General features: G+C 44.8%; 2 protein-coding genes across 4 annotated transcripts in view; one reads left to right on the plus strand and one right to left on the minus strand.

Annotated features, from left to right (window-relative positions):
* Positions 1–5,641: 5,641 nt before the first annotated feature.
* Positions 5,642–26,053, minus strand: SYT11 (synaptotagmin 11). 3 transcript variants are annotated; one of them, XM_081219591.1, is made up of 4 exons: positions 25,802–26,053; positions 19,133–19,950; positions 10,449–10,569; positions 5,642–8,931 (listed from the first exon to the last, which is right to left on the minus strand). In XM_081219591.1, exons 1-4 carry the CDS (start codon positions 25,833–25,835, stop codon positions 8,621–8,623), a joined length of 1,284 nt encoding a protein of 427 aa, XP_081075717.1. In that variant the 5' UTR covers positions 25,836–26,053; the 3' UTR covers positions 5,642–8,620. The 3 variants fall into 3 exon arrangements, with proteins under 3 accessions (XP_081075717.1, XP_081075716.1, XP_081075718.1); XM_081219590.1 differs by having other exon boundaries at positions 10,446–10,569; XM_081219592.1 differs by lacking the exon at positions 5,642–8,931 and adding an exon at positions 10,190–10,278.
* Positions 24,988–26,257, plus strand: part of LOC308607496 (GON-4-like protein) — a 92,932-nt gene continuing 91,662 nt past the window's right edge. The window contains exon 1 of the mRNA XM_081219452.1: positions 24,988–25,009. The gene's annotated coding sequence lies outside the window, so the exon portion shown is untranslated. The remainder of the gene's footprint in view (positions 25,010–26,257) is intronic.

A 26,257-nucleotide genomic window follows, 5' to 3' on the forward strand; every position in this document is an offset into this window, starting at 1 on the left:
CTCTTTAAGAGTGAATGGGAGAGGAGGCAAAATTGAGAGACTGAATTTCACCTGAATAGAATAATGAAGAGATAAGATCAGAGATGTAATTTCTGAAATTCCTCATTCCTCGTATGTATTGCTTATTTTCTTTTAAAAAAATTGCTTATACGAGTTTAGTACGCCATTGACAAATAATTGGCAGTGTTTCACTTTTTCCAAAGTCAGTCGAGAGGGGTGAGACAAATTTGAAGTCTTATTTTTAAAAGTCCTTGTTAACTTGGCAAACACTTGGCTTTAAAAGATGGCTGAGGGACTTCCCTGGTTGGTGCAGTGGTTAAGAATCATCCTGCCAAAAAAAAAAAAAAAAAAAAAACGAATCCACCTGCCAGTGCAGGGGACACGGGTTCGAGCCCTGGTCCGGGAAGATCCCATATGCCACGGAGCAACTAAGCCCGTGCGCCGCAACTACTGAGCCTGCGATCTAGAGCCCGCTAGCCAGTGCCTAGAGCCCGTGCTCTGCGACAAGAGAAGCCACCACAATGAGAAGCCCGCACATCACAACTAGAGAGCTGTTTTGTTTTTTCTCATTTTCTCACTTTAACCTCTGGAGATTTTGATTTCATAGATTTCTGATAGGACCCGGGAATCTATATTAAAACATAAACCTCCCAGGTGATTCTGATTGCAGCCATGCCGCCATTCTTGAATTAGGAATCACTGAGCTTGATGATGTCAAATTGTCTTGGTAGATCATTGGAGGACTGTTTAAAGCAGTGATGAGTTGTAGTTAACAGATGTGGAAAATCGTGGCTCTATGTAGAATGGTGTGGGGATGGGGAGCAACTGGAAGTAAGCAACAAGAAGTCTGCTCTAGTAGTTCATGAGTAAGGAAACAAGGGCTTTGGCTGTAGGGATGGGCAAGAAATACAAATTCATACCTTGTTATGAAGGAAGCCATTGGATAGCACAAAGTGCTGTTAGGTCTTAATGTTTGGGATATTTTGAAATATATCAATATATATATCAATATATATATCAATATATATATAAATATATATCAACTTTTAAAAAATTAATTATTTTTGGCTGCATTGGGTCTTCGTTGCTGCACATGGGCTTTCTCTAGTTGCGGCAAGCGGTGGCTACACTTCGTTGCAGTGTGCGGGCTTCTCATTGCGGTGGCTTCTCTTGTTGCCGAGCACAGGCTCTAGAGCGCAGGCTCAGTAGTTGTGGTGCACGGGCTTAGTTGCTCCGCGGCATGTGGGATCTTCCCGGACCAGGGCTTGAACCCGCATCCCCTGCATTGGCAGGTGGGTTCTTAACCACTGCGCCACCAGGGAACTCCCTCCAATCAACTCTTAAATATGAGTTGGCCTTGAGACAAAATTACTGAAATATTTTAGCTTTGTCTGATAGCCCTTGCTTTAAAAAAGAAGAAAAAAACATGATGAGCAGCTTTTGGTTCAGTGTGTACATTCCCCAGCACACATGATTACATCATGAAGTCACCCAGTTTTTTGAACAAAAGCTGCTGGGGTGGGGACATGTGTCATTTCCTGCCCTTCCCAGAGCTGGTTATTACTAGAGTTTATTACAGTTTGCTCTGAGCCAGGAGAAAGTCTTTAGCTCCAGAAATAACCCCCACCAGATACGTTTCTTATTTTCCTTGCAGAGGAGTGTGTAGGTGAGAGAGTGGAGGCAGAGAAACTTATGGTTTATACGAAGGTGACTCTAACTATGTACTCAAATACAGTGCAATCGACGTAAAATCTCTGCTGGCCTGGAAGGCATGCATGCACATACAATTTAGTCAGAAATAACTTGCACAGTCCCACCCAAAACACTGAGGCTGTTCTTACTTTCATATCCTTAGACTCCTCAAGAGAGTATGTGGGTCTGGTTGCAGCTAATATACATTCACCGCCACCACCAAAAAAACAACTCTAGACCAGACTTCTTTTGAAACTCTGACTCAGAGTAAATAGGAAGAAGAGGCAAAGGCATTTTCTGTTTGCTTTAGGTCTGCTTCCTAGACAGTATTTTGTTCACTGCCTGTCTGCCTTTATTTTACAAACCTTTACTGAGTGCCTACTGAATGCCAAGGCTTCGTGTTGGGTGTTGGGAGTTCAACAGTGAATGAAAACAAGCATACAGCTCTTGGAGTCTCAGTTCTGTCCTTTGGGTGCCTCTAATTCTAAAGTGCAAAAACTCCTGCGAGATTTGATCAAATCAGATGGTGGGAGAGTGAAAGGGGGTGGAGGACAAGCAGGAGTTTCAACTCCTTGGTAAACAATAATGTTTAAATGTTAACTTGGAAAAATGCCTGAGAAGAGGCTGATTTGGTGTGAGTGAATGTAAATCATGAAAATGTCCAGTTTCGTACAATAGCAGATGACCTTCTAAAACATTCTTGAGGATATTGGCATCAAGATCATGAATACATTCTAATTTGCATTAGTTCCCATAGCGTCTGTTTGCATCTTTCTTTGAAGTCTCCACCAGTAGTGATGGTAGAAAAAAGAGGTTCTGGTGTCAGAGTGCACAGGGTGAATCCGAGCTGCATTGCTTATAAGTGGTGGAACTTGGAACAAGTTGTTTAAACTCCTTGGACTTTTTTTTTTCTTTAATAAATTTATTTATTTATTTATTTATGGCCGCGTTGGGTCTTTGTTGCTCCACGTGGGCTTTCTCTAGTCGCGGCAAGCAGGGGCTATTCTTCGTTGCAGTGCACAGGCTTCTCGTTGCAGTGGCTTCTCTTGTTGCCGAGCACAGGCTGTAGGTGCACGGGCTTCAGTAGCTGTGGCACACGGTGCTCAGTAGTTGTGGCTCGTGGGCTCTAGAGCACAGGCCCAGTAGTTGTGGTGCACGGGCTTAGCTGCTCCATAGCATGTGGGATCTTCCCGGACCAGGGCTCAAACCCATGTCCCCTGTGTTGGCAGGTGGATTCTTAACCACTGCACCACCAGGTAAGTCCCACTCCTTGGACTTCAGTTTTCTCATCTGTTAAATGGGGATAATAACAGCACATATCCAGCAGCGTTGTTGGAAGGATTGAATTTTAAATTTATAAAGTCCTTAAAATAGTGCCCAGCATTGATAAGCATTCAATCGTGTTAGCTATTTTTGCTATTACTATTATTAAAAAGAGAATGAGTCCCTCCTTACAGCTTGTCAGAGCTTTCCAGTTAGATTGAGGTTTACCATGATGTTTGAGGTGAATTACCAGCTCCCCAGACTTGAACACGAGAGCAGCTAATGAATTCCCAGGCTCTTATCGATTTTTCTGTTAGCACATCTATTCCTGGGCCTGCTGAGCTTTAAGACCTCCTCTACGAGTTTGTTCTTGAACACCAAGCAGAATTTTGAGCATTTATTAGAGGTGCTCAGAAGGTGTATTTGACCTAATATGGTATTAGGCAATTGAGATACTCTACAGCTTACTATCTTGTAAAAGTTATACTGAATGAGAATAAATTGTTCTCAGTTTTCTGAAAAATTATGCCCTATGGCTAAAACGTATGTTGTTCTTGAATTATTTAAAGAAGACTTCAAGCACTAGGCTGTTTGTCTTTTCAAACCACAAGGTATGGGGGATGGATGAGATTGGTAGGTGAGGCACTTGGTAGGTTGGCAACTCTTCTCAGAGAGTTTGATACAAGATCACAGGAGAAAATACCTTGGAGTGAAAGGTACTATAGAAAACTATGTGGGAATTCCCTGGCGGTCCAGTGGTTAGGACTCCGCACTTTCACTGCTGAGGGCCCAGGTTCAATCCCTGGTCGGGGATCTAAGATCCCACAAGCTGCACAGGGCGGCCAAAAAAAAAAAACAAAACAACTATGTGATGTTCTTCATTCATTGCCCACCCTGCATCAATTCTTTCTTCCAAAGGAAATGTTTTACTCAAGAATCCACCCATCTCCCATACTCAGTTCCAGGACAGTCCTAAATGGCCTAAAGATAATCCCATCCTCCTTGCCTGTGATTGGTTCAGAAATGACCATGTGACACATTTTGGACCAGCAAGGTAAGAGGAAAGAATAGCTAGAGGCTTCTAGGAATGATTGAACTTATTTTTCTAGGAGAGGTCCTTTCCCCCCCCGGGGGGTGCTTCTATAAATATCATAAAAGCCTTATGATTAAGCTAGCGTTGAATGTCAGAATGGCCCACAGAAAGAACCTGGGCCCCTCATAGTATTAGTGACCTTTTGCTGAGTCAACTCTGAAGCCTAACCTGCCTCTGGACTTCCATTTAGGTGAACCGATCCATATTCTTAATGTTTAAGCCAATTTGAATTGGGTTTCCTGTTAATTATAGCCAAAAACATCTTGAGTGCCAAGATACTCTTACCATCATTGTTATTATATTATCATGTTAGAAAAAAGTAATATGTAAAATTATATACATACTATGATTGGAATCATAAGGTAGTTCAAAGAGATTGGAAGGAGATATGCCCAAATTAATACTGTTTGCCTGTAGGTGGATTTTTTCCAGTTCCTATGAATTGTACTTTATTTTATGTGTTTTCTACAATGATCCTGAGTAATGTATCGGGGAATAAATGTACAGGAACTAAGACTAGAAGACAAAATGGTTGTTAAGGTTTTGGAATCTTGATTTTTTTTTTCCTCTTCTCTATTTTCCAGTGTTCTTATAATATGCTTAGGATGTTAGTTTTGCAATTTAAGAATGTTTTGTAGCTCCTTAACTGAAACTTTAAAAAGTTTTAAAGCTTTTCTCTTGCTTTCTTTCTCTCTACTACTTGCGTGTACACACAGCGTTCCTTTTCTTTCAGGGCATTTCTCAGTGTGATTAAATATTTATTAGTGTGATTAATTGATTAATGCTTGTCTTCTTCTAAGCTCCTCAAATGCAAGACTCTTGCTCATCAATGTCTTGTATCCCCAGTACCTGGCATATGATAGAGACTCGATTAAAAAATATTTCCTGGGGCTTCCCTGGTGGCGCAGTGGTTGAGAATCTGCCTGCCAATGCAGGGGACACGGGTTCGAGCCCTGGTCTGGGAAGATCCCACATGCCGCGGAGCAACTAAGCCCGTGAGCCACAAGTACTGAGCCTGCGCGTCTGGAGCCTGTGCTCCGCAACAAGAGAGGCCACGATAGTGAGAGGCCCGCGCACCGCGATGAAGAGTGGCCCCCGCTTGCCACAACTAGAGAAAGCCCTCGCACAGAAACTAAGACCCAACACAGCCAAAAATAAATAAATAAATATTTAAAAAAAAAAAAAAAAATATTTCCTGACTAATGAATAAATAAGAGAACAGAATCAGCCAGTCTCAGCATAGCTTTTGGAAATACTTCCAATTAAAGGGGCAGACTAATTCTCAACACTAAAAGCCATCCTCTCTCTCTCTGGTGGTTATGATCTTAAATATTACATTTTAAGAGGAAAACAGAAGGACTAGAAAAAGGACTCTCGGTCTGGAGCCTGGAATCTGCATTTTTAAACAAGTGTCCCAGATGATTCTGAATTGGGTGGTCTAAGACCACGCTTTGGAGAACATGCCCTAGTACATCCTATTGGAGTCTGAATGTTCACATCATTCATAGTCATCCAGCTTCCAAGAAAATCATGCTGATGTCACCGGGCCTATTTAATGTGAATCAGTCTTTATTCTGCACTTGTGTGGTGCATTAACAAATTCAACATACAAGATAGCATTACATATTGTAGGTTAGCGTTACAGCATTATGCAGTTTCACACAATTCATGTTAGCTTTTTCGTTTTTTTTTTTTTAATTTGACACGTTTATTTTATTTTTGAGTTTCATTTTTACAAGAGAAGACACAAGGTAAAGAAAGACGACCACATCGGAGAAGGAGCACGGTGAGGGCAATGTCACTATCGTGGCCATAATAAAAGCCTTCCAAGAAAAAGGACTTGCATTATTCCCTCTCCTGAGCAAGCCGCCCCTGTCCCATGAGCCAGTTCTATTTGTTTTCACATCCAGAGCACTGCTCATAAACATGTACATCTTGGCTGTGCTCCACTGAGAAGAACTGAAGGAAGGACTAACTCATAAAAGGGACTTTTGTTATTAACAAAAACTCTTATCTTCCCAAAGGAATCAAGATATCAGCAGAGAAGGACTGACTCTTGGAAAATCAGAAGTGACCATTCCCTAACCTATTCCTGACCATGAGTGCCTTGTGCAAAAGCTAGAATGTGACTCTCTTGTCTTTTAACTGACTCTTAGGAGTAGGCATTCCTCCTCCACCCTTAGCAGTTAGCTCTGGGAGGAACAAATGTGAAAACCAAAGCCAGCTAAGACACTTTGGGAGAGCAAAGTCAAGGGCACGATGGATCAGGCCTGAGGTAGGAGGGAGGAACCCTGTACTGTCCGCCTCTTTGCCATTTTTCTGAGAAAGACACCGAGGCAGCTCCTAGGCTACAGAACTACTGGTTCCTTCCCTGCCACCTCACCACCCACTGCTCAGTAGACCCAAAGAATGCAAGGAATAAAGCTACAAGGAGGTGGGGAAGAGAGGAGTTGGGTGAAGCTGCTTTCCCAGACTTATGTCAGGAGGAGCTACAGAGGCACACACAGCAGGGCAAAGGCCAGACTATCTCCACCTGTTGCTTTGCATTGTTTCTGGGAAGGAAACAAAAGCGGTTGCTCAGCGATTTCTGATCTTTAGACATTAAGGCGATGAAGAGGAACCATTAAAAATTTTTCCTAATGGGGCTTCAGAGTGCTCCTGTCAGATTTACATGAAACTATCTCAAAATGCATTTTTAGAAAACAAAAATTATTTTCTTCTACGTATGATACAGTATTTACATTCCATGGAGTGTTGGATAGAGACTGGTGGTGTGAACCCAACTGATGATGAGATTGTGAGTCAGATTATGGGGGATGTGGGATGACAGGGACAAGAACAGAGAGTGGGCTTTGTGCCTGCTCAGAACTGCTGCTCTGCATTGTCAAGAATCCAGGTTAAAAAAAAAAAAAAAGAATGGAGGGTGGGCGGGGAACAGATTGGTTTTAAATCCACAGAGTTAAGGGAATGTCAAAGGCAACATCACCACTCTCTCCACGGAGACTCAGCTTTTCAACTCCCTTCTCAGAAGCAAGTCAGATAGTGATGTTCTTGTATGAATGTGGAATTTCAATCTTGGCTAATCTTTCAGGCCTTGGTTCAAGCTGCTGCTTATTTGAGTTCCTTTTCAGGCTGGCAAAAATATCTACTGCCTATCCAGGCTTACTTATTGTCAGTGAAGTCTCTGCCATCTGAAAAGTCTCAACTCTAAGAGACATGGCTGGTCTAGGAATAAGGAGATGTGAATTCTAATCCCAGCAAGATGCTGAATCTCTCTCAGCCTCTATTGTCCACTGGCAGAGGAGGATTGAACTCTGTGGTTACCCATACCTTCATCTTATCTTGAGATTCAGAAGTTCTAAGAACTAAGCACTTTGTTTTCAGGGAAAGGATGTTCTGAAAAAGTCCAAGTTATCTTTATTATTAATTTAGTCACAGGTACTCATTTTACTCATTTAGTTATTTTTAAGAGCCATGATTGAAAAATTTAAAGAGAAAGAATAATTTCTGAAGTCCCTTTTCCTTATAAAGCAAAACTAACCTCATCTAAGCTACTTGAGAAGACTCTAAAGCTCAGTCTTCAGCATTTCTGGAAAAACAAAGGCCAGTTTAATCCTTCAAAACTCTGATGATTTCTAAACCATCAACCAACAAATGGCTGTCCTTCCAGACACAGTTACAAAGGGAGATGGCAGTCATCTCATTTTCCTTTCCTTGTCTTCATACCTACATTTGGGATCAGCTGGATGTATTCACTGGTACTATCCTGTAGCTGAATTTGAAGCCGCCAAAGCTCTTTTTAGACAAGTCATCTAGTTTTGTAAACCCAAATTCTACCAAAAAGTCTGATGTCTTCGTGTACTTGATCACAAATTAATCAAGGACTGCCTTTTACCCATTCATAGCAGGAGAGCTAATAACAAACATACCTCATTTCTCAAGTACTCTTTCTCCTGCAAACCCTGCCTTATCCATTCCACCTTTGTTTCTTGGCTTACTACAGACCTCTGGACCTTGCGCTCAGTCAAAGAGCAGAAATGTAAGAGGTAACAGGGAGAAAAGATGGGGATGATAAAAACATGAGGTTTTACAAGAGCAAAAGATTCTTCCACAGAGGTGGGGAGTGAAAATAACTCTCTAGAGAAGCCCAATAAAAAGAGGCCAATTTCAGGTAATTAGCAAATACAATTCGGCACAAAACACAATTTTCATGGATTAAAATCTGTACCTTGATGTTGGCAGTTAGGCTAATTTCTTCAGTTTGTATTAGACATGCAAGTATAAGGTTACATTTTTATATATAGACTTGTAGAGGTCTTTCCCTCTCGTTTTTTCCCCCATAAAAAAAAAAAAAAAGGGATTTCCTAGTGCCTTGCAAAGGAGAAAAATCATCATCGCTAAGAACTGATCTGCAGCTGTGGTCATGTGGGGTGTTCTTTGTGGGGTTTGTTTCGTAAGAAATTTTCTTCTACAGCTAAAATGAGGTTTTGAGTCCGCTTCTCTCTGTTTATCTCTCTCCCCGCCACGTCCCTGCCCAGCCCGGCCCTGGGGTTAGAGGCAAGGAGAAGAGGATTAGTACTCGCTCAGACTGTGCCACTTGGCCACAGGCTTGCGGGGGCTCTCGCAGACCTCTCTCCAGTGTTCAGCACCGCTGACTGTGACACTGTGCGCCCCCAGGATCAGCCTCCCCACCACCTCATTCTTGGTGGTGCGATCGAAGTCGATGACAAGGAACTCGATGCTGATGTCGGGCAGGAGGTCAGTGGGGATGTCGTAGATGAAAGACTCATTGAAGACTGGGTTCAAAGTGCACTTCTTCACATGGGTTTTCTTCTTGGCAATGCGCTTTCTGCCGTAGTAGACGTTCACCTTGACATAAGGATCTGGGGCCCCCAAAGAGATCAGAAAAAGGGAGACAGGCCTATGACACAGTCCTCTCCTATACAATGGTGGCTTCTGGTTGGGGAGGAGGGGCTTCTGCTGTTCATCTCCTTGGTGTCCCATCCCCCACCCCGTGTGGTCTTTAGTGATTGCACACTAAGTGTACACTGACTGTGTACACGTCTGCCCACCTGGACAAGGGGCCAAGGAAACCAGGCAGGCATGGAACAGAACAGCCACCTCGAGTCAGGGCCAAAGAAACCCCATGACACCAAGAAGCATTTTCAAGGGAACAGGGACTAACAAAGCCTGCAGGCTTTTTGCCGAGTCTCACCTGGAGCAAGGGCACAGCATCCAGCATGCATGCATAGCACTGAGGATACCTCGCCAAATGTAGAGACCCCATTTGCTTACCCAAAGCACCTTCCCAGCTACATTCATCAGGAAGAGAATGTAGACAGAGAGAGGAATGGGTGGACAATGAGAGGTGCCAGGGGTCCTGAAAGGTGGAGAGGGGGTGTCTGGGTCACAGGCAAGGGGCAGTGGTGGGCGGGGCACAGACAGGTAGAAATAGGTTGAAGTACAAACACATGAAAAAATGCTCAACATCACAAATTATCAGAGAAATGCAAATCAAAACTACAATGAGATATCACCTCACACCGGTCAGAATGGCCATCATCACAAAATCTACAAACAATAAATGCTGGAAAGGTGTGGAGAAAAGTGAACCCTCTTGCACTGTTGGTAGGAATGTGAATTGATGCAGCCACTATGGAGAACAATATGGAGGTTCCTTGGAAAACTAAAAATAGAACTACCATGTGACCCAGCGGTCCCACTACTGGGCATATACCCTGAGAGAACCATAATTCAAAGGGACACATGCACCCCACTGTTCATTGCAGCACTATTTACAATAGCCAGGACATGGAAACAGCCTATATGTCCATCAATAGGAATGGATGAAGAGGATGTGGTACGTATATACAATGGAATGTTAGCCATAAAAAGGAATGAAATTGGGTCATCTGTAGAGACATGGATGGACCTAGAGACTGTCATGCAGAGTGGGGTGGGTCAGAAAGAGAAAAACAAATATTGTATATTAACGCATATATGTGGAATCTGAAAAAATTGGTATAGACACGTCTAGGTCTTATTTGCAAAGCAGAAATAGAGACACAGACATAGAGAACAGATGTATGGATACCAAGGGGGGAAGGGAGGGGGATGAATTGGGAGACTGGGATTGACATATATACACTATTGATACTATGTATAAAGTAGATAGTTAATGGGGGCCTGCTGTATAGCACAGGGAACTCTACTCGGTGCTCTGTGGTGACCTAAATGGGAAGGAAATCCAAAAAAAGAGGGGATATATGTATACGTATAGCTGATTCACTTTGCTGTGTAGTAGAAACTAACACAACATTGTAAAGCAAATATACTCCAATAAAAAAAAATGTAAAAAAAAAAGAGAAAAAATAAATAGGTTGAAGTAAATAGCTGCTACCTGAGAGACCGGTGATATCCATCTTCGGCAAGTGTCTGGCTTTGAGGACCACCACTGTCATTCTTTGTGCCACAGGCTGATATGAGAGAGACACCTGGAGCTCCCCTCTGCTAATGCACTTCTGGGGAGAAGAAGAGCAGGTGAGAGTCCCAGCAGAGGGAGCAGGCCACAGCACAGAAAGCATGTGGAGGAAAAAGGAAATGTTCTCATCATAATCCTGATACTAAATAAAATCATTTGCAGGGAGAGACAGCATAGCCTAGTATTTAGGAGCGCAGACTCTGAAGCCAGACAGGCCTGGATTCAAATCCTGCCTCTACTTCTCATCTGTCTGACCTGGGACAAGCTACTTCCACTTCCTCATCTGTAAAATGGAGATAAAAATAGTCCCAACTTCCCAGGATTAGTAAGAGGATTCGATAATTTAGAATTGTAAAACACCACAGTGCCTGGCACACAGTGTGTACCAGAGATGTGCATTCTCTCCTATTCTCTCATTCAGTTCTTTTTTTTAAATTTTTTTAAAAAAATAAATTTATTTTAATTTTTGGCTGTGTTGGGTCTTTGCTGCTGTGCACAGGCTTTCTCTAGTTGCAGCGAGCGGGAGCTACTCTTCATTACGGTGTGCGGGCTTCTCATTGCGGTGGCTTCTCTTGTGGCAGAGCACGGGCTCTAGGCGCACGGGCTTCAGTAGTTGTGGCTCGTGGGCTCTAGAGCACAGGCTCAGTAGTTGTGGTGCACAGGCTCTAGAACGCAGGCTCAGTAGTTGTGGCACACGGGCTTAGTTGCTCCATGGCATGTGGGATCTTCCCGGACCAGGGATAGAACCCATGTCCCCTGCACTGGCAGGTGGATTCTTAACCACTGCACCTCCATGGAAGTTCCTCATACGGTTCTTGCCATAAAAAATGTTTTGAAGACTGTATAGTGGGAGACAGGAAACTTGAGTTTGAGTAACTTGGCCAATTACTCACCAGCTGGCCCTGGGCAAGTCCCTGAACTTTCTGAAGCCTGTGCCTCCATTTCACAAGGTAAATATCCACACCTGCTCTCCACCTGCCCCAGTGTATGACCTTCAGAGTGTCTTCTCCAGCCACCTCGGATGCCCACAACTTTGTTTCCCCACTTTGAAATTTTATGCTAGGTTCTATTTTGAGCTTGAAAAAAAAAAAACCTCTAGTCCTCCAAGAACATTTTAAATAATATTTGGAGGACTTCCCTGGTGGCACAGTGGTTAAGAATCTGCCTGCCAATGTAGGGGACACGGGTTCGATCCCTGGTCTGGGAAGATCCCACATGCCACGGAGCAATTAAGCCCGTGTGCCACAACTACTGAGCCTGCGCTCTAGAGCCCGTGAGCCACAACTACTGAGCCCACGTGTCACAATTATTGAAGCTCACGCGCCTAGAGCCCGTGCTCTGCCACAAGAGAAGCCACCGCAATGAGAAGCCTGCACGCTGCAACGAAGAGTAGCCCCCCTCGCTGCAACTAGAGAAAGCCCGCGCGCAGCAATGAAGACCCAACGCAGCCAAAAACAAATAAATAAATTTATATATATATTAAAAAAAACATTTGGATACTAATTACATGCCAGGTGCCAGGGATTCAGAACTGATAGGACTCAGTTCTTGCTCCCAAGGAGCTTATCACACACTAGAAGAGACAGAGATGTAAACAAACATGTTTACTTGTCAGAAAAGTGAGAAGCCTGGAAATTCCCTGGCGGTCCAGTGGGTAGGTCTGCACTCTCACTGCTGAGGGCCTGGGTTCAGTCCCTGGTCAGGGAACTAACATCCTACAAGCCATACGGCGCAGCCAAAAATAAAAATCCTCAGTGCTGCTGAGAGATTCAGGTGGAGGCTTTGCCAGCTGACGTCTGGGCTGAGTTGATGGTGGGTGAGTAAGAGACACAGGCAATGGGCAGAGAGAAGATCCCGTGGGTCAGGGCGGCAGAATGGCCGGTACAAAGTCTTTGGGTGCTGAAAGGGTAGGCTGTGTTCAGAGAATGCTGAGAGGCGAGAGTGTGCCTGATGTTGGGGTGCTGGCAGGAGGGACGGGCCAGGAACCCAGAGAGGTGGGCCAGGCGAAGGTGAAGGGCAGTGGGGGTGAGCTAACCAAACAGCAGAGCCAGCCGCAGCACCCAGGCAAGAGGAGGTCTGTAGGCATAGGTGCGACAGTTATTGTTGTTGTTAGTATATTAATAATAATACTATTCGAGTGAAAGCTGGAGAAGGAACTAAAGTAGAGAAAGACCAAAGTCAGAAAGCTCTGTTAAGAGGCTGCTGCAACAGGCTAGGGAAGAAATGATGAGGCCTGGAACCAGGGCTGTGGCAGAAGAGATGGACCTGGGGTAGGATATGTCTCAGGAAGAATTGTCAGTATTTTCTGGGTTGGGGCAGCTAACTGGATGAAAAAATAGGGGCGAGGGAAGAGATGGAGGACTATTTCTTGTGTTTCTAGCTTAGGAAGTAGGGATGAGGCTGGGATAAAGAAAACAAAAGGAGGTGGGATAGGAGGACTTTAGGACATAATAAGTTAAATTTGAGACAAAAAAAAAATTTCGAGACCAAATCATCCCTCCACTATCAAATCCTATTCCTTGTATTCTTCATAGCCCCAAAGGAATGCCACCTACTTGAGGAATTCTTAGATTGAGCAAAAATAGACCAAACTGACCACCAGCCTTACATACGCCACATACACACCAAAATGACTTGCTGTGCACTCACTAAGCGCCAGACACTCTGCTAGCAGCTAGGGCTGAAATGATGCACAAAGAAGACCCCCACCCTCCAGAAGCTCATGGGCTAGTGCACTACCTGCTCAGGTGTGGCTGGTGCAGTAAAGAATAACATCAGTGAATAAGTTAATTAGCTCATCAGTGAAAAACAAGCGAAAAACCCTAATAGTTGATGCTTTGATTATGTCTTAAGTCAGCTCGAGGAATGAACTGTGATAATATTTCCATTTGGCTTAAAAAAGTTCTTGAGGCTATATTTCATACCAGGACCATAAGGAAATGTCTCTCGTAGGGTACTGGATGTGACTGAACTTTAAACTTAGCCATTAGCTTTTGAAATTGAAGTACAAAAGAAAATAGACTTTAAAAAAGATGTTCATGGTATTCTCTGCTAGACTGAAGCCCCACATCTTTTCCTTACCCCAACATATAGCCAGCTCTTGATTCATCCACGGGAAGTACCCTCAGCCAGTGTAAAATCACAGGCTGGTTTCCCTTGCCAGCCAGTATACTTCTGGGCTGCTTCCTTTTGACGAGTCAGAATGCAATCAGAGAAGGTAAACTCATTTTTACTATCAGCCACAGCCAAATGTCATCAGGAGAGTAAACCCTCATGAAAAAGAAAATTAAATGCCTTCTAAAACATTCAGAACTGGCCTGCCCAATAGAGTAGCCGCTAGCTACATGTGTCTATTTAAATTTTAATTCATTAAAATGAAATAAAATTAAAATTTTAGTTTCTCAATCACGCTGGCCATATTTCAAGTGCTCAGTATCCACATGTGGCCAGTGGCTACCATACTGGACAGTGCAGATATGGAACATTTCCACCATCATAGCATCCAGCGGATAGTGCTGATCTAGAAAGAACTTCTGGATTATTTGGGCCACTGCTCCCCTCCATTTCCATGAATAATGAAATGTTAATGAGTTTTGATATCTATCTCTGGGGCCATCCTTGAATATTGGTATCTAAATATTAAATATGCAATCTTGGGGACTTCCCTGGTGGTCCAGTGGGTAGGACTCCGTGCTCCCAGTGCAGGGGGCCAGGGTTCAATCCCTGGTCGGGGACTACACCCCACATACATGCCACAACTAAAAGCCTGCATGCTGCACCTAAAAGATACTGCATGCCCCAAGTAAGACCCTGTGCAGCCAAAATACATAAATAAAATATTAAAAAAAAAAAAAAAGAGTTTTGGGCTTCCCTGGTGGCGCAGTGGTTGAGAGTCCGCCTGTCGATGCAGGAGACACGGGTTCGTGCCCTGGTCCGGGGAGATCCCACATGCCGCGGAGCGGCTGGGCCCGTGAGCCATGGCCGCTGAGCCTGCGCGTCCGGAGCCTGTGCTCCGCAACGGTAGAGGCCACAGCGGTGAGAGGCCCGCGTACCGGAAAAAAAAAAAAAAAAGTTTTATTTGCAAAAATAACATTGATTACAAGATTATACTTAGGTTTTCTGGTTATTTATTTAAAACTCTGTTTCAAAAAAAAAAACTGTTTCCTAAATCATCCATTGTAACAAAATCATCCTAATTTAAATCCCGTGCCCCTTCCTTAGTTCGTTGGGAAGGTGGACAATTTCTGGTTACCTTCACAATAATTTCCTCCCCTAACATCACTCCTCAGACAACTGTTCTCCATCTGATTCCCACCCCCCCTTCATGTTTGGCCATTTTACATGGGCAGAACGCCCATCCCCATTCAGCTGCCCCTTTGTGATGCCCAAGTCTGCAGCCACAACACCACCTGAATGCCATTCCATTCTGCATTGAAGGCCGGAGTTTCAAGTCTCCCCCTCCCCCCTCCCCTTCTCTTTCCACCCAATTCCCATTCCAAGCGGCATTGTCAATGATTCTTTGTCAAGGGCTCTTTGTCAAGGGCTGGGAGCGGACTCTGTTTCCCAGCCCCTTGGCCTAGTGAGGTAAAGACCCTGTTGGGGGGCAGGCAAGCAGAAGGACAAGGGGGAGAAAGGGTTTTATCCATGCCTGACAGAGCTGGGAGGCTTTGCTCTCAGAGAGCGGGATCCTTTCTCACTCCGTGGAAAAGAGGAACAAGAGCAGGGGTCCTAAAGAAGACGTTCAGCTGAAGGAAATACTTAGGCGAGGGATAAGTCTATTTCTTATAATTAGCAGGGCCCCGCCCACAGTGATTTTTCTAGCCACAGCATCTTTGCAAAGAGGAGGACTCATGCGTGCTCAATAAACCTTTACTGGGGCTAGAAGTTCTCAGGGCTACCTCCACATAAATCACAGTCATGAGAAAACAAAAGAAACAAAAACCTCAACATTCAATCACATCCCTCCTTGTCTTCTCCCCAATACACAAATATAGCATCTTTCTTTTTTGTGTATGTGGTTTTATTTATTTACTTATTTTACATAGCAATTTTCTTTATTGTTCCTGGATAACTGACATTCCTTTTTCTTTCTCTCTTTTCAGTCCCTTTTGACTAGACTGGATGAACTCCATGGTCTCTTGTAAATCTGAGATTCTAAGAATCCTATCATTCCCATGACCATTGTCCCAGGTCACGAACACCAATCTGGTAGTAGAAAGACAGGAAATGGTTTGGGAAACAATGACCTGAAGAAATTAGGAGTCTAAAAACTCTCTATTATCCACCTTGTAAATCACCTCTTTCCCACTGTCTCTTCTTTAACCCCAGCCCTCGCTGAACCACCTCCCTTCTCCTTGTGGGGGATGTATTATGGGAATGTAAATTCACTTTTATTTCTATCTGAATAAAATACTAGGAAAAAAAAAAAAGCTGCCACTAAAAAAAAAAATCCAGTTCCAAAGTCCAACTCAGAGAGTTTTGGGCATTATAGAGTTTATACTGTGAACTTCTTTCATTAATAATTGAGTGTTAATTTTTAATGCTTCTTATATCTTTCTGTATATTCCTAAGAGCTGAGTACTCTCACAGAGTCACTCCATTAGCCTTCATGATCCAGCCTAGAGGGAGACTGAGGCCCAGAGTAGGTAACTGCTTGCCCAGAATTAGTCAGTGAAATGGACAGAATCAGAAATCATGACCAGTCCAGGGCTTCTTCAACTGGACTGCACTGTAATAACGGAAAGGACAAGAGCTGAATTTTCTGCTAAAGGTCAGGAAATGCAGTTAGGGGTGGGTGGTTGTCTAGAGAAATGCAGTTCTCACCAGTCTCCACCCAGGAGCATTTGGCTCCATTATTATAAGGGGGTACCTTACCCAGACCAGAAAGAGCTCTTTACAGACAGTGTGGAATAGTCCAAAGCAGCTCTAACTGATGAGCCATGGGGAGATCCAGAAAGGGCAGATTCTTGGCTACAGTAGGGAGGGTTTAGGGTAGACATTTGGAGGCTGTACTGCTGGGGAATCAGGGGGACTGATTGACTAGACTGAGTGACTAGAGAGATGACAGCCACGACCCAGGATGGAACACAGCTCTGCCCACTGGCACTGGTTGGGGAAAACAGGCTTAGGACACCTGGGAGGCTGCAAGGCTCTGGGGTGGTGCTGCAGGGGCTCTGGGTGTCCTGTCTGGAGCCTCTTCCAGGGGATGTGTTGCTCAGGATCCCAGCCCTGGCTTATCCCTCCTGAAGGGTGTTAATAAAGTGGAGAGAAGCTTGGCTCTCCCCAAGAGCCCCTGGCAGTTTAGCAAATGCCATTGTCTGTGCTCCCTGCCCAGTGTCCTGGATTTGAGGCTGTTTTGTTCCCAGCCGAAATCAGTCCCTTTCCTTGCCAGTGTCTTCCCAGCTGCAGCTTGGTACAGAGCCATCCTCCACAGTCAGCCGTGGGCTGTGACTGCATGAGCTGTCTGAAGGAGTCCAGCTAGTTGGTGGATTTACCAGGCTGGTCCTCCAGGGAAGGCTGTGCTGGGAAAGAACCACCCTGCGAGGAGAGCTAGATGAAGGCAGGGAGTGGAGCACTGGAGCTGCTATAAAGGGGAGTCAGGAATCAGGGGAGCGGCTTGGCAGAATCTGGAGGAAAAGAAATGGAAGGAGAGGGGAAGGGACGCAGGGGGATGAGACAGGTCACTACTGCAGCTTCTGTCCAGGCCTTCTGACTCCAACCTCAGAGGATACAAGAACTCTTGCTGTCTTGGACTCGGGGATGTCTCATTGTATCCTGGCAACAGACCAGTGTTTATGCCCTGACCAAATGCCTCTAATGGTCTTTGAAATGTTTGGACTCCCCCGGCCCCTGTGAGGTAGAGCTGAGTGGACCATGTGGCAACAGTGGTTCTCTGGGCAATAGCATGGCTGGGCTGGCTGCAGTGGGACAGGCGCCTACACAGCAGAGGGGGTAAGAACACACGTCCAGGGGGAGCCACTTCCTGCCTCCCCTCCCCTCCCCAGCCTGGCACTGCACAGTGCCCTTCAGCAGTGGCCAAACCTTGTTCTTGGGAGCACACTCAGCTCTACTGGCCTGGAAGCCTCCTTCCAGTCCTGAGCCTCCTGCCTCCCCACTGAGTCTGGCGTGGGATGGCAGCTGAAGAAGGCAGTAAGAGACCAGTAAGGCATTTACAGGCAGAGTTCTTTCTGGGAAAAGTGCAGTTGATTTTAGTGGCCCTGATATCCTTTCTGAAACGTCTATCCTCTTCTCCACTGATCCAGGCCTCCCTTGTCTTCCTTCACTTTGTCAAAACAAAATATAAATACCTACAAGTCATATATCTCTCCCAGGGATCAAACTTTATTAATAATAGAAATAATAATAGTAATAATAATCATGGTTCCCATTTATTGAAGGTTTACTATGGGCTAGGGATTATGTAAATTCATCATCTTAATTCCTGTAAGAAACTGAGACTTAGAGAATTTAAGCAGCTTGCCCAAGGTCACTTAACGGGTGCGATTTAGATTCAAACTCAGGTCTGACTTCAAAGTCCTTGCTATTAACTCCTTATGGTAAATCCTGAAAAAGGAATGAAACTCTAAGTGTAAAATTTCAACAACTTCTTTCATAGCACCTACCCTACTCACTATGTGATAATTGCCAAGATTTTTTTGTATTTCTCCTCCACTAAAGTAAAAGCTCCATAAGGGCAATGGTATGCCAGGTATATTATCTCATTGGATCCTCATAACCCATAAGGAAGACAATATTATCAGCTCCATTTTACAGATGGGGAAATAGAAGCTTAGAAGAGTTAAGTAACTTACCCACATCACACAGCTGGAAAGTGGTGAGCTGGAAGGTGAAGCCAGGCAGTCTGAATCAAGAGAACTCGTGCTGAACCACAGAGCTACACTGCCTCCCAGATTGAGGAGGAAATGAACTAGTGGGGCTGGGGGTTACAGTTCTTGCATCCCTGAAATAACTCAAGAGCCAATGCTGGCCCAGTGGAGAGGAGGCAGGATGGAGGGCTCTCATCCCCCTTCTAATGCAAACAAGGAGGAGAGGAGAAACGGTGAGAGGAGTATCTGTGGCAAAGGTTTGGGCCTGGGTAAGGGGCCCAAAGGGTGACGCAGTTAAGTTTCATTTATAAAATGGTTAAAAGTCATACAGATGATACTACTTACATCTCTAGATTTGGGTTGGGAAAGGGAAGCTGAAGGGAAAATTACTGATTTCACAGCTTCTCAGCTGTGAGAAATAAGTTCACTTGAGGAAGATCACACATTTTGGATTAGAAGTTAGCCCCCTTATCCCTGAAGTAATGGGTCTGTGACTGGTGAGCCAGCCTGCTCCAAGCAAGCTGGTTGCAGCATCAGGATGCCAACCGCTAAGTGAAATTTCAGAAGCTACCTGCCCTTCTCTCCTCGTGAAGTTGCTTCTTGGAGGAGACCTAACCTGCCAGGTTCTCTGTCTTACTTTGACCACTGCTTATCCTTGACAGCCAAGAGCTTCCTTTCTACAGCCCCTCTTTGCCATCCATCTCCTCCCTCCCCTCCCACTTGTCCCCTTCTCTCGCCCAACCTACCATCCCTCCCCAACACACTCTTCCTCCTCACCTGGATGTTCCTTTTGATGATGTCCCTGGTCAGCTGTACCTTGCCTGTGCTGGGGTCTACTCCAGCCAACGGCACCATGACCTCCCCAATGACGTCATCCCGGGAGAAGCGGTCAAAGCTGAGGACGAGGAAGTGCAGTACCAGGTCCTGAAGCTGGCTGTATGGGATGCCATAGAAGGTGAAGGTCTCGTCAAACACAGGGTCCAGGGTCTTCCGCAGCACTCTGGTCTTCACCCGATGCCGCTTGTCAGGAAGGATGGTCATTTTGATGTAGGGGTCAGAGCCCTGGGTTTGGTCATCCATCACTGGCAGCCCATGAGCCTCCTGGATTGTCACCACCAGGGCTTTTTTTGGGAAGTTATAGTCCACTGAGAAGGTGAGGGATCCTAGCATGACATCCTCCTCTGGAGATGATGGAGAAGTGGTTTTGCTCTCCCCGGGGGTCAGGCTCGCAATGGGGCTCCTCAGTTCTTCCCCATAGTCCACTTTGATGGGTAATTGGTCTATACAGGATCCAGAGCTAGGACCCTTGTCTTGGCCCAGCAGGCCAGCCTCTGCTGCGTCCACCAACAGGTTCCCACGTCCACCTTCCCTCGCATGGCCATCTTTGTCTCTCCGCACTTTGATGATTTTCTTCTTGTTGCTGAGGGTCTCTGGGTATATGCTGATGCCTTTGAGCATATGAATAAACTTGTATGGTGGGTTCTTGTGCTTCTTCTCTGCCTGCTGGTGGCAGCATGTCCAGACAAAGACGGTCACCGAGACACATACCACCAGCACAGAGGCCCCGATGAGGCCAGCGACCACTGGTGACACATCTGAAGGTGGAGACCAGAGACGTGTCAAGGCAGGTGGACCTCAACCCCTGCCCAGAGAACCCCTGCTTAGTGCTTCTGGCTGGAGCCAAGCTAATCTGTAACCTAGCCTCCAAAGCAAAACTTGCTCATCTGGGCTTATGAACTTCTCCCCTCTCTTGGAGATTCCCTCACCCATCCTCTCCAACCAGTCCATGGCTCTTCCTTTCCACCAAACATGGATGAAATACTTATCTTCTCTAGAAAGCCTCCCCTGAAGTGCCCCACCTGACGGCCTGTTCTTTTCTTGGCCTTCCCTCAGCACTTATGGTTTGCTCATATTGATTTGTGTTTCACATAAAGCCACCCTATAGGTCGGCTATAGGTCGACTAAGGTGTTATAGGTCACCTTTTTACGTGAGAACCCATTCACCTCAACTGTTACACAAGGGTATGAACTGTGTCTGGTTTCAGGAGGATATTCCACAGCATCCAGCACAGGGTTTGCAACAGTGGGCTTGTGTGGACTGACTGACTGACAGGTAGGGTAGAAGGATGTGGGGTTGATTTTGGATGGTTTTGGTAGTGTGCCCAAGGGTGATAAAAGTAGGTTGGTGGTAAGAAGTAGAAGAACTCTGCGTCTAAGTACTTGAAATATGTTTCAAATTTCAGCTCCCAGGTATTTAACATACTTGTATTTTAAGATAAAATAATGAAATAAAAGAAAATAAATAAAATAATTAAATTAAAATACTTGTGTTTTAAGATAAAATAATAAAATCTTTTAGTATGAAATACAAGTATTTTAAATAGGGAGAAATAGGGGCTGTGGAAAATGTCAGACCTTGTCACCTTCTTAGTAAGGTTTTCCCTGACCACCCTATTTAAAAGTGTAAACTTTTCCACCCCTGAGATCCACAATTCCTGGCCCTGCTTAATTTTCTCTACATGTCTTGTCATGCTTTTCTCTCTCACACACACATACACATACACACACAAACATACACAGGCACACACATACACATAAGAATATATATAGACACACACATATAATTTTACTATTTATTGTCTGTCTTCACTAGAATGTAAGTTTCATAAGGACAAGGATTTTGTCTGTTTAGCTCATCTCTGTATCCCCAGCACTAAAAACACCTAACAGGTACTTAATATATATTTGTTAAGTAAACAAATAACTAAACAGAAACAGATTTTTTTCCTTCCCCTCCTCTAGTCTTGTCTTTTCCTGCACAAATTGGGCCCCTGACTTAGACAATTAGGTTTGGGGATTTCCTCCCCCTTAAGTTCATTGAAGCCAAATTGGGTTTAGGCCTTAAAGATCTAGATAAGGCCTATAGTTATCCATACTACTCATTAGGGTAAGTCTTGGATAGGGCAGGGGAAATAAGGAAATAAATGTGATTCTAGCATATTCCAGATATGTAAGATGATATCCCGTTTACCCTGCTTTATTTTTCTTCATAGCACTTATTACCCCTGACATATATTTGTCTGTCTTCCCTCACCAGGTAAGTGTAACAAGAATAGTGACTGTTTTGTTCACTGCTATATTCCCAGGTCCTAGAACCATGTGGCACATAGTAAGTGTTCAGTGAACAAATGAATTAGTCAATTCAAAACAGCTTCCACTTTAGGAGTTTGGGATTAGCAGATACAAGCTACTATACGTAAAAGAGATAAACAACAAGATTCTACTATATAGCACAGGAAACTATATTCAGTATCCTGTAATAAACCATAATGGAAAAGAATATGAAAACGAATATTATTTTATATAGAAAATATATAATCAAATCACTATTCTGTACATCAGAACCTAACACAATATTGTAAATCAACTATACCTCAATAAAAAATAAAAAACAGCTTCCACAGATTGGAAAAACAGGATGAGGTCAATATTTTTACACATAACAGGGATAAATGTAAAATTCTATTTGCCCTTCAAAACATATCAGTAGGCAATGGGAGACCTTACTTGATGAGTGTGAGTAAAAATAACTTAGCAGTTTAGGTGACAAAAAGCTTGGAGTATAATTAGGCTGATGCTAACTTACATTATCAGTGCAATGTCCAGATCACAGGAGGGGTAGTATAATTTCATCTGCACTGGTCACGACACATATGGAGTATTCTATCTAGTACTGACAAGAATAAAAATTGCTATTTTTTGTGTACCTTTATGATATCCCTGCCAGGCATCATGTTAGAGATTTTTCTCTCCAAAACAAATAACTCATTGAATAGGTACCATTAATATCCCCACTTTACAACTGAGGAAGCTGGGGACTCAGGTCTACACTAGGCCACATAGTAGCAAATGGCAGTTATGGGATTTAAACCCTGGTCTATCTGACACCAGAATGTCTCTACATTATGGATAAGCAGGATAGTAGAGGGCCTGGAAACCATATCAAGTGAGGAGAAATTGAAGGAACTGGAGCTGAGGGGTCTGGGAATAATAACTTTCTTCAATTATTTAAGGCATTTTGCTGGAAGAAGGTCTGATGTGATTTTACTTTGGAGGGCAGGTCTAACATCAGCGCATACAGGCTACAGGAAGACAGATTTTGACTCAATGAAAAGAATCAAATTATTGGTAGAACTGTCTCTCAGTGGCCCAGATGGCTTCAGGAGGCAGTGAATCTCCGTTTGAAAACTTTCAGAGATTGGATCACCTTGGTCAGGCATATTCTAAAAAAGATTTCTTTAATGAGGATTGGAATAAATGTCTCTGAAATTCTTTCTACCTCAAACATTCCATGGTTCTATGAAAGTTGGGACCAGGTAAGAAAAGCGGTTACATTTTGAAATATTAATATAGATTAGGAGTAAAGCCATTTAACAAAGTAAACCAAGGTGACTGTGTCCATGGCCATACTGAATAATAACAGCATTTATTTTCAGAGTATCAAGTGAAATAAAAGCTGTTAGGGAGAGGTTTCACAAAATGGGAGTAGCCTTAGCTGTAAGCACCTTGAGAGTGGGCAGAAACAACACCCTGTTCATCTTTGAATCCCTGAGTCTCTTGCATCTAACAGGAGCTCAGTAAATATTTGCTTGAACAATTGATTGGGTTCAATTGTCAACCAGAATAGGCACAATTTGAAAAAGTGGCTCTCCATTCACCCATGAGGGACTTCCTGAAAATTGCTTGCTACCGATTAGTAAAACTGAAGATTGATTGTCTCTATGAGAAGAGAAAAGCAGGGAACTACCAAGACAAGTATATTTTTGAGAATGATTTGAAAGGGAGTCTAAAGGCCTGGGATGGGAGACATCTGAGTGATCCTTTTGGCTCTACCATAGATTTACTCTGTGATCTTGAGAGATCCCCACTGCTGCTTACAGTGCCTCAACTTTTATTGCTAGAAAATAGAGGTGGAGCAGGTAAAAGAGAAGAAGGATTCTCATCTTTCAGGAGGATAGAGAAGGAAAAAAAGAGAAATAGATGAATCCACTTGTGAATTACCTGGGCTATCTCCTCCACCTTGTTTCCCACTTTTGTCCTACTTTCTTCTTCATTTTAGTATTTGTTAACCCCTGCCTCTCTCCCCCCACCCCCAAGGCAGTGAACTAGAAAAATCAGAGATATTGTCTAGCTTTAGTCAAAAGCTTGGTGGGAAAAGGAAGTTGGAACTAAAAGCTGAAGTGAGTGTTTTCAAGTAGTAGTAAATTGCAGTGACCCATGCTGCTTGCTCCTTTTGTCCTCCAAGGTCATGGATAATTGAGTGTTGGCTTGGTGAATCTCTCAAGGGCTAGGGAGTTTGAAATGAAGTGCTCTATGAGATGTGAAAAAGTCAGAAGTGGCAGTTCTCTGTAGAGGAGATCCTCTGTGTGGATTTAAAGATCTGCGAGACACATCTGGGCTTTGTCCAATTGTCTCAGTCTCTGACCAGCCCTGCTTATTGACACTTCCTTTGCTAAAATAGGTTTTCCCTGTCAAGTAGGCCAGCATGACACAGTAAAATGAGAATGAACTTTGGCATCAACTGGAAATTGGTTTAAATCCTAGCACTACCCTAACTAGTTTGTTTTACTTTAGCCAAGTTATTTTATCTCCCTTAGCCTCAGTTTCCTCATCTAGCAGATATATATATATAATAATGAATACACTTGAGGATATTTGTAAGGATTAAATAAAATGTAGTATGTAAGGGCCTGATAATTTCTTTTTCCACTAACATTCTTTCTAAATGAGATCAGTGTATTATGCTCTACAGCATCTAACTTTCCAAGGACTCTGGAACTGCAATTAAAAGAAAAGAATATGTTGGAAAGAAGGCATAAGAAGAAAATGAAAGAGCAAGAAGAAAAATCATGAGGTGCTCATGTGATGACAAAAGGGACATCTATTTTGGAAATTTAGGGCTCAAAGAATAAAAATGCAGAAGGTGAAGTGGAAGAAAGAAATATAATCAAGATTTAGCCTTAGGGAATCAGTGCAAACAAGTAGTAAATGGGTGTGATCTGTTGTCCGTATACTTTCTCTGATCTGATGTCTTCTTCCTGGCACTGAGGGGATAGAGCACACTGGGTTCTGTTCATTTCCATAAACCTTTTATTTGGGAGCGAGAAAAGCCATTTCCTAGTTGGATTGTGGCCCCACCCTAAATATTGGAGTCTGGATGCTCAAACCTTCTGGATTGTCTGAGGGATAGAATCTCTTAAAGGGAAAAGGAGGAACCCTAGGCTGACAGCAACTCTCACTGGCTTCTCCCATACAAACCGGGATAGAACTGAGGGAGAAACAGGGCAATTCTTTTTTATTTTGGGGCCAGGAAAGCATAGCACAGGAAGTTTGCTACCCTAGCACATTTTGGAGGAATCCCCCAGAGGAAAAACTTGCTTCTCGAGCTTTTCTTTCCCATCTGCTTCCCTATTTTCTACCCCACTCTGCTCCAGGGAGTGTAACTGATCTTGGAGCCCGTAGGGTTGGGTCGGGGACCAGCAGCTCCGAGATGACGTAATGCTTTCTCTGGTACACAAAGCGGCCTCCCCGGGCTCGGCCTTTTTCGCCCCTCCCCCTCCGGCCTGGATCGGGCCCCCGCCAGCACCAGCGCGGGTGAGTCCCCCTTTTTGAAAAGCCAGCCTAGGGAAACAGGGAACAAAGGCCTGGGAAGAAGAGCCTAGGCGCTGCTAGGAGGCCCAGAAATAGACATCACGTCATCCCCCAGCCCAGCAGCGCCAAGCGCCATTTGGTAGCTACGGACGGATCCCATCATTACGATGCAGAATAGAAATTGCAGGGCTCCCGTTTCCTCCTAGCCCCAGCATCCAGCTGACCGGCTTAAGGAGTGGCTTCCTTTTTGCTCCCCACCCCCGCACCCCTCTTTCCCCAGAGGCCGCCGCCTCCCCTGGCTGCCAGCCACACAGCCCACAGCCCCCAAGCTGCCATCTTGATGCCCCATCTCCCTTGCCACCTCCCTCCCCCGCAGGCCTGAAGAGTGGGAGGGGGAGGAAGGGGCACCGCCCTGCGTGCCCCAAGGGGGAGGGCTCGGCCTACCTCACCTCTCCTCCCCCAGAAGGAGGGGTTCACATCCTCCTCAAGCTCTCTGCTTCTCACCTCCAGCAGTGCTGACAGCGCACCATACAAGGTTTTAGCATCCTGGGCCTCCCCACCCTCGGTGTGGCTCTGGCCTTCACAGCCCGTGCAGTCCATAGCTTAAGTTCGGGTGTACACTGCCTGCTACCCACCACCGTAGGCCCGATTCTACCCACCACCACAGGCCTGATTCTAGAGGGGCTGGCACTTGAAGGCCCTGGTCTGGGCTTCACGCTCTGCCCAGCTACTGGGCTCCCTTGGCTTTGCAATGGTTTCGCCTACCCCAGGCTTAGTTTGCCAGATTCTACTTACCAAAGCTAGGTCGGATATTGGTGATCTCAGCCATGTCGTAATCAGAGGCTATTGCTATAAATGCTTTTGCAATGGTCAGACAACTCTGGGACCTCCGGTCAGTACGGAGGCCGCCGCTGCAGAGCGCTAGGTCAGGAGAAGGGGAAGGTATCTGGCGGACGCCTCCTGCAACTGGTCTCTGGTTGCCAGCTGCGGTCGCCTCTTAAGATGCTCCAGGGATGCTCTGAGCTAAGGAAGCAGGTGCAGCCAGACTGGTCCTGATGCGAGGTAGGCCCCGCCTTCCTCCGAACGGCCGTCGGCAGAAGACTCCGCCTCTGTCCGAAAAGTTCCGGAAGGCAAGCCCCGCCCTTTTCCGGAAGATCTCTGGGAGGGCACCCCTCCCATCGCCAAGATTTCCAGAGAATGAGACCCCGCCTACTGATGGGCCGTGGGTCTGTAAGGCGAAAACCCCGAGGC

This window comes from Mesoplodon bidens, assembly GCF_964165515.1.
Source record: "Mesoplodon bidens genome assembly, chromosome: 2".
NCBI lineage: Eukaryota > Metazoa > Chordata > Mammalia > Artiodactyla > Ziphiidae > Mesoplodon > Mesoplodon bidens.

Bases quoted from the DNA above. Each gene is read 5' to 3' on its own strand.
- SYT11 (XM_081219590.1), bottom strand. From the start codon at position 25,835: ATGGCTGAGATCACCAATATCCGACCTAGCTTTG. The intron at 19,951-25,801 runs GTAAGTAGAATC...CTCCACCTTCAG, and splicing joins CAATATCCGACCTAGCTTTG to ATGTGTCACCAGTGGTCGCT. The intron at 8,932-10,445 runs GCAGCTATTTAC...TGGGGGCCCCAG, and splicing joins TATCACCGGTCTCTCAGGTA to ATCCTTATGTCAAGGTGAAC.